The 17,664-nt window shown below is 41.8% G+C and overlaps 1 protein-coding gene across 1 annotated transcript; it reads left to right on the forward strand.

The window, feature by feature from the left end:
• The first annotated feature begins 14,103 nt into the window (after positions 1–14,103).
• LOC104604780 (uncharacterized) lies at positions 14,104–17,653 on the forward strand. The gene is made up of 2 exons (XM_010269303.3): positions 14,104–16,958; positions 17,103–17,653. The coding sequence occupies exons 1-2, from the start codon at positions 14,372–14,374 to the stop codon at positions 17,465–17,467; spliced, it is 2,952 nt and encodes a 983-aa protein (XP_010267605.2). The 5' UTR covers positions 14,104–14,371; the 3' UTR covers positions 17,468–17,653.
• Positions 17,654–17,664: the final 11 nt, after the last annotated feature.

Below are 17,664 nucleotides of genomic sequence, written 5' to 3' on the forward strand. Positions count from 1 at the left end.
AATTCGAATCAAATTAAATATTCAATATTTTAATCGATTTTGAATTCGATTAATAATTTTGAATAACTAACACGTATTTAATCAAATTCGAATTAACTTGTAATCAAATTCAAATTCAAATATAAACTAATTCGACTAATTCCATTCGAATTCACTCCATTTCCAGGCCTATTCTCTCTCTCTCTAGATAAACTAGTTACAAGCATAAATTTAGTATTAGACTATTAGTATGCAGCTCCACTTTGACAAGTGTGAATAGGTTTACATTTTGGTATTAACATAACATGCGGTGGGCATTATTGATTAGAGATAAAAGAATCCAGGGGTGTTAGGTGTATAAACACTAAACAACATATTAGGTATGGGATATAGGTTAATAGCCCTCATTAGTGGTCATCTATGAGGGGCCCCACCACTAACACGCGGAGCTACTTTAATTATTTAAATTCAAATTTTCATGTCGAGTCTAGTGAAATTTTTCTTCTTTACGGTCCCTAAGCTTGTGTTTGGTTTGAAAAAAAAAATATAGGTTTTTTGTATTTTCCTACCTTTTCTTTCAAATCAAATACAACCTAAGTAAGAGTGCAAATTTTTTGGGTTAGGATTGGGATTTTGTCAAAATTTCAATAGGCCCAACTCGAAAACCGAATCCGAAACAGTGTAAACTGTTAATTCGAGCCAATCCGACTTGCACCCCTAAACCTAAGTGTCTCAGGTTGGATTTAGATTTGATCTAAGTTTTCATGATTTTTAAAATAAAAAAATAGAGTTAATCACATTTTAACTTATAAAAAATAAATTTATATAATATAAAATATAAATTTATTTTATATATTATATACAATTATCCATGTACATGTGTATATATAGTTCAAACAAGATTGGATGTTAAGTGTATATCTAATTTAATTATTTTTAAAAATAAAACTTGGTTCTTCATTAATCTTAACAAATAATCTCAGAGGATACAATATCTCGTAAAAAGTCAAGACATGACAACCAAGTTTTGGTCGTGTTACAATGAATAGCCATTTGGGCTACTCTGTGTGTAGCCATGTTTGCTTGTTGTCCAATGTGAGAAATTGAGAATGAATATAGGCGATTTAAGAGACCTCTACAATCAATGATCAAGGAGTGAATGCACCATCGTGGATAAAAAGATTATAGGGATGCAAATAAGTTGGATCAAATCTGAATTCGATCTGATAAGAATTGGATTCACAGATGTCTCATTAAGATTGTTTTTACTACAATTCAAATCGAATCGGATATATCCTCTACCAAATATAATTCGATCCATTTATAGCCCTAAATGATTCCACCAACAGGAGATGCATAACCTGTATTGCAAAGCCACACTATCCAACTTAATTATGCAATGAATCTTTTAATTTAATTATGCAACCGTACTTTAATAATGTGGAAGATTCCACATTATCTAATTTAATTATGCAAATGGACCACCTATGTCCAAAATAATAAATTAGACCTCCGATCAGGTATGGGACTCCGACTTAGTTGACATGATGATTGGCATAGATATTATGAGTAGAACTGTAGATGAATAGATTGGTACATGTAGTTTGTATTGAAATTTTTGGGATCCTTGTATAATGTTTGCTTAGCATGATATCTTCCCCTCTGTCACTTTGATGATAAGAGAGAACAGGGATGAAGCCAGAATCGCTGTCACTAGGGTTAGGGAGGACAATTTTATATTTTCTACATTTGCTGCGACTGTGGTGCCAGCATTTCCTTACAACCCTTTCATAAAACACGTACGGGTACGGGTAATTTAAGAAGAGGGAGTTGCTTTTGCCTTGCTCTAAGAAATAAAAAAAAGACTACCTAATTTCGTAAGACATCATAAAAAGAGTATATTTTATATATAAATGAAATTGAATAAAAAAAGACTACCTAATTATTTTGGCAATATTCATCTGCGATTTTTGATTTTTGAGCACAAACAAACAAAAGTGATATTAAATATGACAAATAATGTAGCTGATAAGTCTATGGTCGTGGTCATCACAAACCTGGAATAGAAGTCACTCCTAATCCATCTCAAACGACAACTGAAATTCAATGTATATGGGATAAAGCACCATCCGTTGTGCTTTCAGCGAAATATGTAATTGTTTTCCTTCAAAGCATTTGATGAGATCGAATATGATACCCAAAAATATGACTATGATACCGGAAAGACATGAAATCGATAAAAAAAAAAAAAATTATAACCAAATAAATTGAATATCGCTAAAAGTGATAATTAATTAGGATAGATTTTCATCAAAATTTATAGGGGGTTTTGATTGGTTAAACCCTTTTTTCAATGTTATGTCTTTTTGCATCATAGATTTTTAATTTCATGAAAGTGATAAACCGGGGGAGGGGGTGTTCTGATTGGTTCTATTATCTTATCCTTCCGACATCATAAAAAATTGTCATACATATACAGCTAAGTTCCCTAATAAACCTTATTTAGAAGTGTTATTCGAATTAAAAAAAAAAAGGAAAAAGAAAAAAACGAAAAACAAAGTGTTATTTGAATTGAAGATTTTACAGTTCATCAGTCTTTCAGGCTGGGCCTATTGACAAAAAAGAAAACAACAATTGCACCCTTGACCTTAACAGAAAACCTTATAGATTATTACAGATGATGACAAAAAAAGGAGAGAGAGAGAGAGAGAGGAGCATGAGACTTAAGTTGATGTTGATGGTGATCTATTTAGACGTCTGAAGACTGAACAACTAAGGGATCATCCATGGGGCATGATTGGGGTTTAAAAGAATCATTTTACATGTAACTCATGTTTGATGAATAGAAAGGGAATGTCTCACAACAAGGTGAACCATTTTATTACCACTTTTTGGATTAAACTTCAAACACGAGTGGGGGAATCTTGAAATGTAAGTCTTGTGATCAACAAGTATAGTGTTCGGGTGATGGTTGAGTTGGCCAATGATGCCACGTGGCAATTTTACGGTTGCTCTTCTTTTCAGGTTACATTGATGTCACATGTAATGGAAGAGTATGACTAAGAATGAGTGTCATGTACGGACAAGGAAGCAAAATTTGTCAGGGAAGAGGAAATCTCCCAAAGACATCGGTGGACACCCTCATCTCGACAACCCCGATATCCCTGTCCATCTAGGACACGTACGCTCAACTATAAATAGGTATTCTCCTCTCAAGGTAAAGGACTTTTTGAGCGTCACTCTTTGATTACCTCTTTGCACTATCTCTTCGGTCGGACAAGCGCTATTTCAACTTGCTTAGCCCGGTCACATCCTTCTCAATCCTACTAACTTGAACGTTAGAGTACCTTCCTGGGGAACAACTCCTTGGGCCTCTGACCTTTCCATACACTAAAAGAAACCATGCCTAAGAACACATCTGATCGCTTTGGAGCTCATTCCCCATTTCGGGGATCCTGCTCACTCCACAGCTCCCCACCTCAAGAGCCCCAACATCAAGTAGCAATTGACCCCGCATAGTTCCAAGCCATGCAACAGAAGGTAGACCTTATCCTAACCATGATGGAGACACTGGAGCAACTGCCACACGCCCCTAAGCCACTCACCCTACCATGCAGGCACCTACTATATCTGATCCTCGCACTGAGGACCCCTAAAGGCGCCATGCTAATAGGCATAGAGACCAATCCAACCACGAACAGTTGCAACCATCCAAAAAGTTTGACTCCCCATCCCGGCCTCGTGCGCTCGACGCCCGTAGTAGATCCCATCACTCCGCTTGGGTACTAGCAAAAGAATGGCTTGGCCCACGTTTGCAGCAGCCGTTGATCTCGATAGCCGAATCTAACTCTGTCCGAGACTGGCCTACAATCCCGAAAGGGGAAAATCTGCAAACGTGATCTCAACCGACAAAGACCCTGAAATCAGAGAACTAAGAGAGCAACTAGATGAACTAGAACACAACCAAGCGGATAGAAGCACAGCTCCTCCGACGACCCAACCATCAAAGCAACACAACAACCAGCCCGCAAAGGAACCTGTCTTCGTCCAGGAGATTGTTGACGAGCTTTCCCCAGCTGGTTGGCGACCCCACAATTTGAGAAATACAATGGAGCCTTGGACCCCAATAATCACATTGAGGTGTTCAAGGCGATAATGATGCTACACGGCTTCTCCGAAGGTCTCATGTGCAAGGCTTTTGTCGCTAGGACATGGTACACCTCCCTTCTGTCGTGGTCCATGTCCTCATGGGGAGCAGTTGGAGATAGTTCCTGGTGTAGTTTACATCCAGCCAAAAGAACTAGAAGATGTTAGCAAACCTAATTCAAGTGCTTGACAAGGTTCAACGCCAAGGCCCTTTGGGTCCGAACTCTAGACCAGTTAGTAGCTGTGACAACCATCATGAGCAGGTTGTGCTCCTCAATGTTCAGCTTCTCACTGCAAAAGAACTCGCCGTCCAACCTGACTGTGATCATGAAACATGCATAAAAGTACATGAGCACCGAGGAAGCCCAAGCGCTATGAAGGAGCGAAGAGGACCAAAATGATCGAAAGTGGAAGGACCATGATGAGGGCAGATCAGACAGAGACAGCAAGAGACAGGACCGCCGACCTGATCGTAGGCTGAGGATCCCATCACCAACGTATAGAAACTTTACTCCCTTGAACGCGCTGTGAGCCAAAATATTGATGTAGGTCCACGACCGTAGCTTCGTCAGGTGGCCCAAAAAGATGAAGTCCCAGAACAATAAAAGGAATCGAGACAAGTACTGCGATTTTCATCAAGACCACGACCACGGGACTGAAAGTTGCCACGATCTACGCCACCACTTGGAGGACCTCGTCCGGTATGGATATCTTGACAGGTTCATAGACATCAAGGAGCACAAGCCAAAGGGAGAAGAGCGCCGCATTGACGCACTACCAGCCCGAGCTCCCCCAGCCAGAGTTATCATTGTCATCTCAGGCGGGATGGCCTCTGGAAAGAGCAGCTTGGCCTGCAAGGCCTATGCTAGATTGCATCAGGTAAAAGATAGGAAACCAAAGAGACATAACAGGATGCTCCCATCATATTCACCGACGATGATCTCGGGGGAGTTCAGACACCGCAGACGATGCCCTTGTGATAACCGTTGAGATCACTAACTTTGAGGTCCGATGCATACTGGTGGACATAGAGAGCTCGGTCGACATCCTCTTTGAAGAAGCCTTTAAATACCTCGACATTGGGAAGGACTGTCTGACGCCAATCAACATCCTCTGGTGGGATTCTCCGGGGACTCACTGATACCCCAAGGAAAAATCACTCTACCACTACTAATAGGTGACAACTTCATCACCAACACTACAATGGTAGATTTCATCGTCGTTCGTGTCTTGTCCCCCTACAACGCCATCCTCGGTTGACCTACGTTGAACGCTCTACGAGCCTCAATCTCCACATACCACTTGGCCGTGAAGTTCCCAATACCATACGGAGTAGGCATAGCCCATAGAAATCAAAGAATTGCGAGGCAGTGTTACTTGACGGCCTACGGAGGGAGACCACCACCACTGAAGTGCTACCACAAAAAAACATGGACCTAAGAGATGAGATGTGAACATAGTGCGGCTAGCCCATGGAAGACCTCATCCAGGTTACCCTCTTCGACGATAACCCCGATAAGACGGTCCAAGTAGGACCTCTCTTAAAAGGCCACCTTTGAGATGCCACTGTGCAACTCCTTAGAGACAACGTCGATGTGTTTGCCTAGTTAGTAACAGACATGCTGGGGATCAACCCCAAGGTCATCACCCATCGATTAAATACCGACCCGCACTACCGACTTGTGAGGCAGAAGAAGAAGAGCTTTTCCTAAAAAAGGTGGCAAGTGATCAGTGAAGAAGTGCAGAAACTGCTCGACACCGGCTTCATCCGAGAAGTGACATACACTGATTAGCTGATGAATGTGGTGATGGTAAAAAGGCCAACAGAAAGTGGAGGATCTGCATAGATTTCACTAACCTGAACAAGGCCTGCCTAAAAGACAGTTTCCCCCTATCGAGGATCAACCAACTCGTCAACACAATGGTAGGGCACAAACTCCTAAGTTTCATAGACGCCTTCTCCGATTATAATTAGATCCAGATGCATCCAAATGACTAGGAGAAGACCACCTTCATCACTGACCGAGGATTGTACTACTACAAGGTGATGCCCTTTGGCCTAAAGAATGCCAGCGCCACTTATCAGAGGCTGGTGAATCAAATCTTCAAGGAACAACTCGGCCGAAACATGGAAGCCTATGTAGATAACATGCTGGTGAAGAGCAAGAAAACCGAGCAACACTTGGCTGATCTAAAGGAAGTCTTTGGCACCCTCAGAAAATACTAGATGAAGCTAAACCTGATGAAATGCGTCTTTGGCATTGGCTCCAGCAAGTTCCTAGGCTTTATGGTCACATAGAGGAGAATTGAGGCAAATCTAGAAAAGATCCAAGCCATCCTAGACACGCAGTCACCACGGACATACAAAGAAGTACAACACCTCATTGGATGGGTAGTTGCATTGAGCAGATTCATGTCAAAATCTGTGGACCGGTGCCTGATGTTCTTCAAAGCACTAAAAAAGGTAAAGGACTTCTAGTGGATCGAGGAGTGCGAACGGTCCTTCCAAGAATTGAAGCGCTACCTAAGCTTGCCAAACCAAGCCCAGGAGATCAACTCCTGCTCTACCTGTCCGCCAGTGACAAAGTGGTAAGCTTGGTCCTAGTAAGGAGGAAGGTTAGATCCAAAGGCCGACCTACTACACCAATAAGGTCCTCATGGGCATAGAGACACAATACTCAAGAGAAGGTTGCCCTGGCCCTCGTCACCTCGATGAGGAAGATCAGGCCATACTTTCAAGCACATAGCATCCAAGTACTCACCAACCAACCTCAAGTATGTCTTGCACAGGCCGGAAACATCTGAATGCCTAATTAAATGGAGCGTAGAATTGAGCAAGTTCGACATTGACTACGCACCTCGGTTCGCCATCAAAGCCCAAGCCCTAGCTGACTTCCTAGCCGAGTGCATATTATCAGCACAAAATCCAGCCAAGGTCCCACTAACCTAGACTCTCCATGTAGATGGGTCGTTCAACCGATAAAGTAGTGACATCGGGTTCATCCTCCTCGGCCCAAATGACACCACCTTGAAGCATGCCCTGAGGTTCGAGTTCAAGGCGTCTAACAATGAAGTAGAGTACAAAGCCCTGATAGCTAGACTTCAACTTGCCCTAGACATCGGAGTGAGGCATGTGGAAGCCTTCAATGACTCCCAATTGGTGGTCAATCAGGTCATTGGTCAGTTCAAAGCAAGAGAGCCCACCATGGAAAGTTACTTGTAGAAAGTGCAACGACTCATCAGACAACTCAAGCACTTCACCATATAGCAAATCCTTAGAGTCGAGAACATCTGGGCTGATGCACTATCAAAGCTTGCCAGCTCACCTTCTACCGAACTTAGCACCATAGTTAGAATGGGCACTTTAGCACAACCCAACATTTCAGAAGCAGCCCTGATAATTCTCCCAATCCAACAAGAGCTATTGTGGATGGATCCCATCATGTAGTACCTCTAGGACACACCCTCTCGGCAGATTGAATTGAAGAGAGAAGGCTCGCCCACAGGTCGGCCCGATATTTCCTCATTCGGGGCTAGCTCTACCGCTGGTCACACACTCTCCCCTACCTGAGGTGTCTCCCTCCAACAGAGGATGACTAAGTCCTCAGGGAGATACACGAGGGTATTTGCGGAGACCACCCCGACGCACGAACCCTGGCGTACAAGGCACTCCGGCAGGGCTACTTCTGGTCCATCATGAAACAAGATGCAACCCAGCTCGTCTGAAGATGTGATCGCTGCTAGTGGCACTCAAATCTCCACCATCAGTCAGCGACTCCCCTCACTTCCATTCCTAGTTCGTGGCATTTTGCCCAATAGGGAATGGACATCCTTGGAGCATTCCCCACCGCCCACCACAGCTGGACAGAAGAAGTATCTCCTCGTCGCAGTGGATTACTTCACAAAATGGGTAGAGGCTGAGCCCTTGATGCGCATCACTACACAGAACGCCCAAGGCTTTGTATGGAGAAATATCATCTTCCATTTCGACATTCATCGAATCCCCATCATCGATAAGGGCTCCTAGTTCATCGATAGGAAATTTGAAGCCTTCTGTGCAGAACTCAAGATAGATCACCGGACCACGGCCATTCATCAACCACAGAGCAATGGACAAATCGAGGTGACCAACCTAACCTTGCTCCATGGTCTAAAGACTAGACTCGACAAGGCCAAGGGCAGATGGGTCAAGGAACTGCCAAGCATCCTCTAGGCCTACAGAACTACACTGCGCACACCTACCAGAGAAACCTCATTCAACCAATCATTCAGAGCCAAGACGATGATCCCTGTGGAGATCGGGTCCCTACTCTTCAGGCCGATCTCTACAATGACGAAGCTAACATTGAGGATCTCCGTGTAGAGCTCGACCTAGTAGAAGAAGAAGCCCGCAATCAAGCACACATTAGGACGGTAGCACAACAACAAAGGATGGCCAAGTACTATAACTCCAAAGTTCGGACAAGGGAATTCAAGACAGGAGACCTCGTCTTCCATAAAGTCATAGTGCATGAGCAAGGAGAAGGAAAGCTCGGACCCAACTGGGAGGGACCATATAGAGTGACTAGAGTCATCGGCCCGAGCACCTATAAACTAGAAGATCTCGGCGAGAAGCCAGTGTCGAGGAGCTAGAACACTAGGAATCTAAGGATGTACTACCAATAATTAAAGACAAGCACCAACTGTACACCAAGTTCAAGAAATAAAGTCCCCCTTTTTATGTTCAGTAGACTAGTATGCATTGCACACACTTGCCCAGCCGAACTCTAATAGCTAGGGACTTCGAAACACGTCACCGCACACACTAGCTCACACATACCAGCCATGCTGAGCCAATCTAGAATGACTAACAGACCTGGTCAACCTAAAATGGCCGAGGTCCAAAGCCAAATAGGCCCCACAGGCCATGGCAAGAACGACATCCTTGTTGACTATAGAAGAGGGTGGCATCCGAACTCTGCGGAACAGCCCAACCCAAAGCCTGGACAGAGCTGGTCGAGCACCATGACCACCCCCCTAAGGAGCGTAGGCTCCATCAAACCGAATGCCACCGAGCTCCCCCAACTACGACAAGGACTCAAAAGCACTCCGACCAAGCAAGACTCGAAGTGGGTCACTCCTAACAGAGATCCCTTAAAACTTGGCCGACGACACAGTCCGCCAAACTCCAAGGTAACAAAAAAAGGGAGAGTGAATAGTGCACAACAAGAAATCTGCTCAACAAAGAGAATCTCCATTAACGAAAAAGGTAGTACAATTATAAGCTCGGCATATCGAGCTGCATACAACAACAAAAAACACCAAAAAGAGGGAACGTCACTCTAGGCCCAGATGCTTGGCAATTCCTCGACCCACCTGCCCTTGGATCAAGAGTTGTTTACTTTTTAACAGACTTTGAAATGAGAATCCCATTCCCAATGTGGGAGCCTGGAATGGCCATTCCCCCATGTAGGAGAATCCCATTCTGCCTAGAATGGGAATCAAAATCCCATTCCAACCAAACTAATAGTTTGAATTGGAATGGACCATTACAATTCCGATCACCATTATAGACTCTAATCACTCTACAGTGCCAGCATGAAGAGGACCTTCTTCTTTTTTCACCCTTTATGGGGCTACACAATATAAGGGATAGCCCACTCATATCCCCAACCATGATGTAGGCACGGTTCAATCCCAGGTCTCCGCTATAACCAGCTGAAGACATTACCAACTAGTTAGTTGGCACCTTGCGTTGCATGAGAGGCAATCGACACCATCAAAGTTATAAATTGAGAAGTCCAGCAGTGGGTCTGTTCCCATGTAAATTCCCACCAGACTCTTCAATCACCTGGGGTGTAATCCATTCATGTCTCAGTCCTTCGGAGCCAAGCAATCCATATTAGAAATGAGGGCATGAATTGCAAGGTGCCAACCGGCTGATTAATAAGGTTGGGGGATCGGCTTACAAAAAAAAATGGATCCAACGCAACAACTCGCATGAATAGATCATATATCGCGCCTTCCATAGGTTCCACAGGAGTGTAGTGCACCTGACCAGAGAAATGCTAATTACGGGTTAAGGTCGGCTAGGGCATCGGCCTGACTGGCCCAGTTCAGTCAACCCCACCTGTTGAAACTAGGATTGGACTTAGACCAAAATATAGCCTTGATATTGAGTTCAAACTGGATTCGAATCAATCTTCCAAGGCCTGAGACGAGTATACATGTATTGCACTTCTTCTAATTGAGATGAAAAATATAACTGATCTCAACCTTTGGTAAGGTGTAGATCTAGCATTTGGCTCAGAATCACTTTTCTCTAACATAATTTCGTCGTAGTTTTAACTTTCAGGTTTTGATTATGGGTGATGTGACTATTAATGTTATCGATTCTTGAAGAAAGCATTTCTCAATTGGTCGTAACATTATTATTGTATTTGTAATTTAGGCAATGCGTGAAAGGAGTATAAATACAAATATGTACAATACATTGCATTCTATATATTTGTAGTTGTACTCTTTCAAAACTCAGCCTTAGAGTATAAATACAAATTTGTAGAGTGTAAAATCTTATATTTTGCACTATTTTGTATGTGTTTGTATTTTTTTCAATAGGCTCAATTTAGGAGAAGTATAAATACAAATGTGTAGAACGTAAAACTTTGTATTCTGTATTATTTTATATGTATTTGTATTGTATATTTGTATTTGTATTCCTTCCAACCTGAGACTTTGCTCAATTTGGAAGGAGTACAAATACAAATATATAGAGTGCAAAACTATGTATTTTGTATATATTTGTACTGTACATATTTGCATTTGTACTTCTCCCAAACCGAGCTTTGAAAGTAGTACAAATACAAATATGTATGATATAAGTACATAAAAAATAATACAAAATATGAGGTTTTGCATTTTACATATTTGTATTTGTACTCTTTCCAAACTAAGCCTTAAAATAAACTGGCATAAACAATTACCATAAAGTTATTTAAACAGCCCAAAACACATTATCCCAACCCAAACGATCATCGGATAGAGCTTTTCTCATCAGTTGTTCTAAGATGACATTTTTCATACAAATAACACCCAAAGGCCAATTTTATTCAACAGTGAAAACGTGAAATCTCGGGTTGGTCTAAATTAGCATTTTGCATTGTTTGATTTGGGCTTTAGGTTGGCCCCATTCAAATTTTGATAAAATTCCAATCCAAACCTGCTCAAATTGCACCCCTGAAACTCAATTCAGTGACAATCCGATCCAGTCCAATGTGAGTCCATTATAAATGGACCAGGTCCAATCCAATCCATTGAATGTTTTGGACCAATTTGGACTGATCCAAGTCAATGTCTGGACCATCCAATTTGTTCAAATTCATTTTGATTTAGATTGGTTTCAACCCAAATCCGGCCCATTGATACATATATTCTTATCTTATATCAATGGACCAGATATTGGCTTAATCCAACCCAATCTAATATAAATTTGTTATGAACGGACCAGTACCAATCCAATCTAATAAATATTTTAGACTAAAGGTGTCAATGGACCAATCCAAAACCGGTCCATTGACACCTTTAGTCTAACCGATAACTTTCTATGCTTTAATTGATATGTATGCTAAATGGGGGCAACTTGGATTGTTTAAGAGTTCGAATTGGCTCCCCCGCAGAGGGCACCCGATATGCATCCCACAGCATATTCCAACCGTACACCGGGAACATCTCCAATACACACTAAAATTTGCTGTGGGACACGTGGGGTGCGCTGTGTGGGGAACCAATGGGAATTTATCATACAGGGCTTGGGCGATCCACACCTTCCAAAGCCCACATTCTGCATATATATCAATAATTCCTTTCCAATATGGATTGGACAAAGATTTGGTTTAATGTGCCTGACTCAAAGCACAACTGCCTAAAAATTGAGGCTTTGTGCTTTTCTACTTTAACAAAAGATGAATCTTATCCAAATGCGACTTTGATTGGCCGAGTTTTGACCATTGTGGTACATCTAGAAAAGAGCATTGGTCCAGACTCAAGCCCAAGGTCAGATAGGGTTGAGCCTGGGCTGAAAGTGGCCCTATGCTATGTTTAGTTTGAAGGAAAAAATAGGGAAAGAAAAGGAAATTTAAGTTTGTAAAGGTTTCTTTAAACTACCTTGGCCTTACCTTGGCCCAGACCAGAGGCCTAAGGTCTCGTCCACTTATAGAAATCTATATGTATGGTATATGTTTTATAAACTAGTCAAGCGTCCCCCTGCCTGCCCCCGACCCTACAAAAAAAAATAAATAAATAAAATAAAAGAAAAGAAAAAAACAAAACACGAGTAATGGCAAGTGGCAAAAATTTCTATTGAATTCTCATATGCAAACACAGAGCCTCCTTCGTCAAGCCGGCCAAGGTCGTCCTTTATTGCTTTTTTTGCAATTTCGTCCAATTAACAAACAACATTATCTTTCCTAGAACACTTGATTGGTGGAATCCGGATCTTCTGCCAACAAAACATATTCCAACATCCTACCAACATGATCTGACATTGTACATCTCACCATGAGATTGGAACCCACAATAAAAAATGTGATATTTTTAAATGTTAAATAATATATTTAAAAAATATGAAACTACAAAATAAAAAATGACAAATTTCTTAAAGTACCCCTATAGTTTAGGAAATTAGCTAAATCTACCCTTACTATTTACATATTGCCTTAAATAACCCTTAAGCTTTATGACAAATGTTTAAAACCTCCTTAATTTTTTTCATCTGTGACATCATATGACGTGTATATATTTTAAAATTTCAAAAATACCCTTTTATGGTTTTACTCCATCTCAGTCTTTATATCCGACTCCAACTCCCTCTCCATCCCCGTATCTGACTCTATCTCAGTCTCAATCTTAGTCTTTGTCTTTGTTTGTATGATGTTATTTAATTGTATCCGTTTAATCTTTGATAGGGTTGGGCAAGACATGTAATGAATCAGTATCCTTGAAAATCAGATTTGACTGAGGTCGAGGAGGATTGGTAAAGGCATGATATCGTGCCGTTCCAAGGAAACCCTTTGGAGAAATCGCCTATAGACTTGTGCAACGTGCAGCCGCTGTTGCAGTAGTAAGGCCTCCACTCAATTTCCTAGCTTCAGTCAGCCATGCAATCAAAGAGCAACCCTGGAGCAGCTCCAGTTTTCCTCTCCTCTCCTTTCCTCTAGTTGTTGTTCGTTACCTATTAATCTTGTTCTCCTTTTTTCTTTCAGATAAGTACGTGGCTTGACTGGCTTCCACCATTACAATCCTTCTTCCCTCATTGTTCTTCCATGGAAGAAAAACCCTCTCCAGAGATTACAAAAACAATAAAAAGTTGTGGAACAATGAAGGAAGGATTAAATCCGAATTATATTCTAAGTAATTCAACAAAGGACCCATTCAGAGGGATTGTGAATATCTTTAAAAACATACATGAACAAAAATGTTCCGAATGCATGATTTTTGTGAGGATGAAATCGGAGTTGGAGTCAAGCACGCGGGAAGACATGTAAATGACAAGTAAATACCAATCGTATCTAATTAAACGTGTTACGACTTATGCGTTTCGATTGTCCCCATTCATCGATCATCTACGGATCTAATTAATGTCCCAGAGCGCAGCTGGAATACTCTCCTCTCCTCTCGGTTGTCTCTATTATGTCTGCATCTTCCGGGTATTATTGTAATAATTTAGGATCACTGTGAACAGGTAAGAATAAGAATCCTTTCCTGATCACTTTTGACGGATTCAAAAAACAAGGACAACTTGAAAGAGATATATTGTTATTGAATTGAATGAAGACTGAAAAGATGACGTGCTTGACCTCCCATTGGCCATTGCGAATGCGTTACCAACTATTTTACACGTCTCCCTTCTCTCCTTCCAAGCTCCAACCTTATAGGGATTAGTGTTCAAAGATTTTCCGGAATTTGCTATTTTAGAAACTTACTGGTTCCTGGGTGGGGGGTGGCACCTTCCGTTTTACTTTCCTTCTCCTTTTGTGGGCTTTGTTTGGTTGCCCAGAAATTTGTCACAAAAAAAGAAAAAAAGACAACAATGGGAAAAGAAGGGATTGATTGTCCATATTTCCACTTTCCACCACACATAATAGAATTACAATTTCCACCAGGCACCAACCAAACACCATCCAATGTCACACGTTTAACAAATTAAATAAGGGTATACATATTATCTTCAAATGCTAATGACAATAGCAGAAGCAGCAAAAGCAAAATCATGGCCGACTTTGATAAATATGTTTCCCTTGTATTGTTAGTTTTTGCCTGGTTTCTGTTACCTTCATGCAGTGCTCAAGAACCACCAAGCTCAGAAGCCGATGCTCTCCTTAGATGGAAAGCCAGCCTTCAGAGCCAAACAGTGCTACAATCATGGACGACCACTGCAACACGACCCAATGCTACCACATCTCCAAATCCATGCAACTGGACTGGAATAGCTTGCAACAAGGCCGGAAATGTAACTGAGATAAACCTATTCAAGGCAGCTTTACAAGGTAAGCTTGACAACTTTGATTTCTCTTCCTTTCCAAATCTTCTCCGTCTTGATCTCAGTGACAACCAACTCAGCGGTACCATCCCAACCCACATTGGTAAACTTACCAGACTCACCTACCTTGATCTCTCTGTCAATCAGCTTTCTGGTGTTCTTCCTCTGTCGCTGGCCAATCTCAGTAACCTCTCCGAGCTCTACCTTTCCAATAACGCCCTAACCGGTGAGCTACACCCACATCTGTTCTCTAACTGGACAAGACTAACCAACCTTGATCTCCAATACAATAATCTCACTGGGAGAATACCCAGGGAGATTACCCTCCTCACAAGTCTCAGAGAGCTAGTCCTCATGAGTAATCAGATATCTGGTTCGATCCCATCAGAAATAGGAGATGTCAAGAACTTGGAGAAACTGCTTTTACGAGGGAACAACCTTATAGGCACTATCCCTCCGTCTTTGGGCAATTTGACCAAGCTAACCCACTTGTTCCTTGATCTGAATCATCTCTCTGGATCAATCCCTCCCACCATAGGCATTTGGAGAAGTTTAACTGATTTGCGCCTCTGCAGAAATCGATTATCTGGGGTAGTACCTCAAGAAATAGGAAACCTTTCCTTGTTGACTGTTTTCCACATGAATTACGACAACTTCTCTGGCCACTTACCACAACAACTCTGCAAAAATGGTTTGCTTGTGAATTTCACTGCAGCAGGCAACAATTTCACAGGCCCCATACCAGAGGGCTTGAGAAACTGCCCAACCTTGTATAGATTCCGGCTCGAAGGAAACCAACTCACAGGAAGTATAGACCGCGACCTAGGAGCGTATCCAAACCTTGATTATATTGATCTGAGCAACAATAAGTTGAATGGGGAGCTCTCACCGAGTTGGGGAAGGTGCCGGAACCTGACTGCAGTAAAACTTGCCGGAAACAATATTCAGGGTACTATACCGGTTGAGTTTGGCCAGTTAACTAAACTGGGAGTACTTGACCTCTCCTCAAACCAACTTGTTGGAGAGATACCGAAGCAAGTGGTACGACTCTCTTCTCTGATTAGGCTAAGCTTGAAAGATAACCATCTTTCTGGCCAGATACCATTTGAAACTGGAGAACTATCCAATCTAAATTTTTTGGACATGTCGATGAACATGTTAAGTGGACCAATCCCAGAGCAAATAGGAGACTGCTCCAGATTGCAGCATTTGAGCTTGAGCAAGAACCTTTTTAATGGAACCATCCCATATACGATAGGGAATCTTGTAGACCTGCAGGAGTTACTAGATCTCAGTGAAAATTCGCTTACTGGAGAGATACCATCACAGTTCAAAAAGCTGACCAAGTTAATGAACTTGAATCTCTCCCACAATATGCTCACAGGTGTCATTCCCTTTTCATTGAGTGAGATGGACAGCTTGACGTCGATCGACTTATCCTACAATGATTTGGAGGGTCCTCTGCCAAACAGTAGAGCCTTTCAACAATCTCCACCAGCAGCATTTGCTAACAACAGAGGTTTATGTTGTGAATCCTGTGGCTTGCAAGCATGCAACCTATCTTCTACAGAAGAAGGTGACAGAAGAACCAACTTCAAATTCGTGATTGTTATTGTTGCCTCCTGTTCCGTCGCACTGTTTTTTCTAGTTCTATTCATCGGGTTCTTCTCTGGTTTTTGCCAGAAAATTTCAAAAAGTGAGAAGACAGGAGCAAGTGTTGCAGGAAATGGACATATATTTTCTGTATGGAATTACGATGGGAGGATAATGTACGAAGACATCATTCGAGCCACAGAGGGCTTCGACAACAAGTATTGTATAGGGATTGGAAGATCAGGAAAAGTGTATAAAGCACAGCTCTCAAATGACCATGTTCTGGCCATAAAGAAACTTTCTTCTGAAGAGTCGGAGCTTGAAAATGTGAAAAGTTTCAGGAATGAAATGCAGGTGTTGACAGAAACACGACATCGAAACATTGTGAAGCTTTATGGGTTTTGTTGTCACTTAGACCACACATTTCTAGTTTATGAGTACATGGAAAATGGAAGCTTATCAAATATCCTAAGCAGTGACAATAGCGCAAAGAAGCTAGATTGGATTAAGAGGATTAAAATTGTTGCAGGTGTTGCCCAGGCTTTATCTTACATGCATCATGACTGCAAGCCACCGATAGTTCATCGAGACATTTCAAGCAAAAATGTTCTTTTGAACACACAGCTTGAGGCTTGTGTTTCTGATTTTGGCACTGCAAAGTTTTTGAAGCCCGACTCCTCCAATTGGACCACAGTTGCAGGAACATACGGATACATTGCCCCAGGTAGAGACATTAATTGTTTATTAACACCCAGCATTATATATGAATCGACACATTTTGCTTTGATCATCAGAACTTTTGGGTTCAACAACAGAGCTTCTTTTGTTGATATCTGAATGCTTATATATATCTTTTTTCTTGCCACAGAGCTTGCTTACACGATGGTCGTAACTGAGAAATGTGATGTGTATAGCTTTGGAGTTCTGGTGCTGGAAGTGATAATGGGAAAGCACCCAGGAGAACTCATTTCTTCTTTATCATCATCAAGTGATGAAGATATAGTGCTGAAGCATGTGATGGATCCACGTCTCTCACCTCCCACAATTCCACAGGTTTCAAAAGCACTTGCATCCATTATGATGTTAGCGCTGGCATGCTTGAATGCTGATCCACAATCTCGACCCACCATGCGACACACGGCTCAGGAGCTGCTTGGTCACGACCTGAGTTTTACCAAGCTCTTCGGCTCAACTGATGTTGGGTCACCTTCACATGGCTCTCGATATCTCTGATGATGTTGATTATCATTTCCACGATATGAACAAATTGCTGTGTAGAGATTATTATGTCGTAGATCTGATCAATTAATGGGCATGCTTGAAAAATATCCATTGCAAAACGAGGCTATTACAAATTTAGAATAGGGTTGATCTTACAAGAGGAGAGAAGATTCCTAACACAACCAGATATTAGAAAATAATTGTCTTGA

This window comes from Nelumbo nucifera, chromosome 5 (assembly GCF_055504915.1).
Source record: "Nelumbo nucifera cultivar China Antique chromosome 5, China Antique-T2T, whole genome shotgun sequence".
NCBI classification, from domain to species: domain Eukaryota; kingdom Viridiplantae; phylum Streptophyta; class Magnoliopsida; order Proteales; family Nelumbonaceae; genus Nelumbo; species Nelumbo nucifera.

Excerpts from the sequence above, each read along its gene's own strand:
- LOC104604780 (XM_010269303.3), top strand. The coding sequence starts at position 14,372 with ATGGCCGACTTTGATAAATATGTTTCCCTTGTATTGTTAGTTTTTGCC. Across the intron at positions 16,959-17,102 it reads ATACGGATACATTGCCCCAG|AGCTTGCTTACACGATGGTC; the intron begins GTAGAGACATTA and ends TTCTTGCCACAG.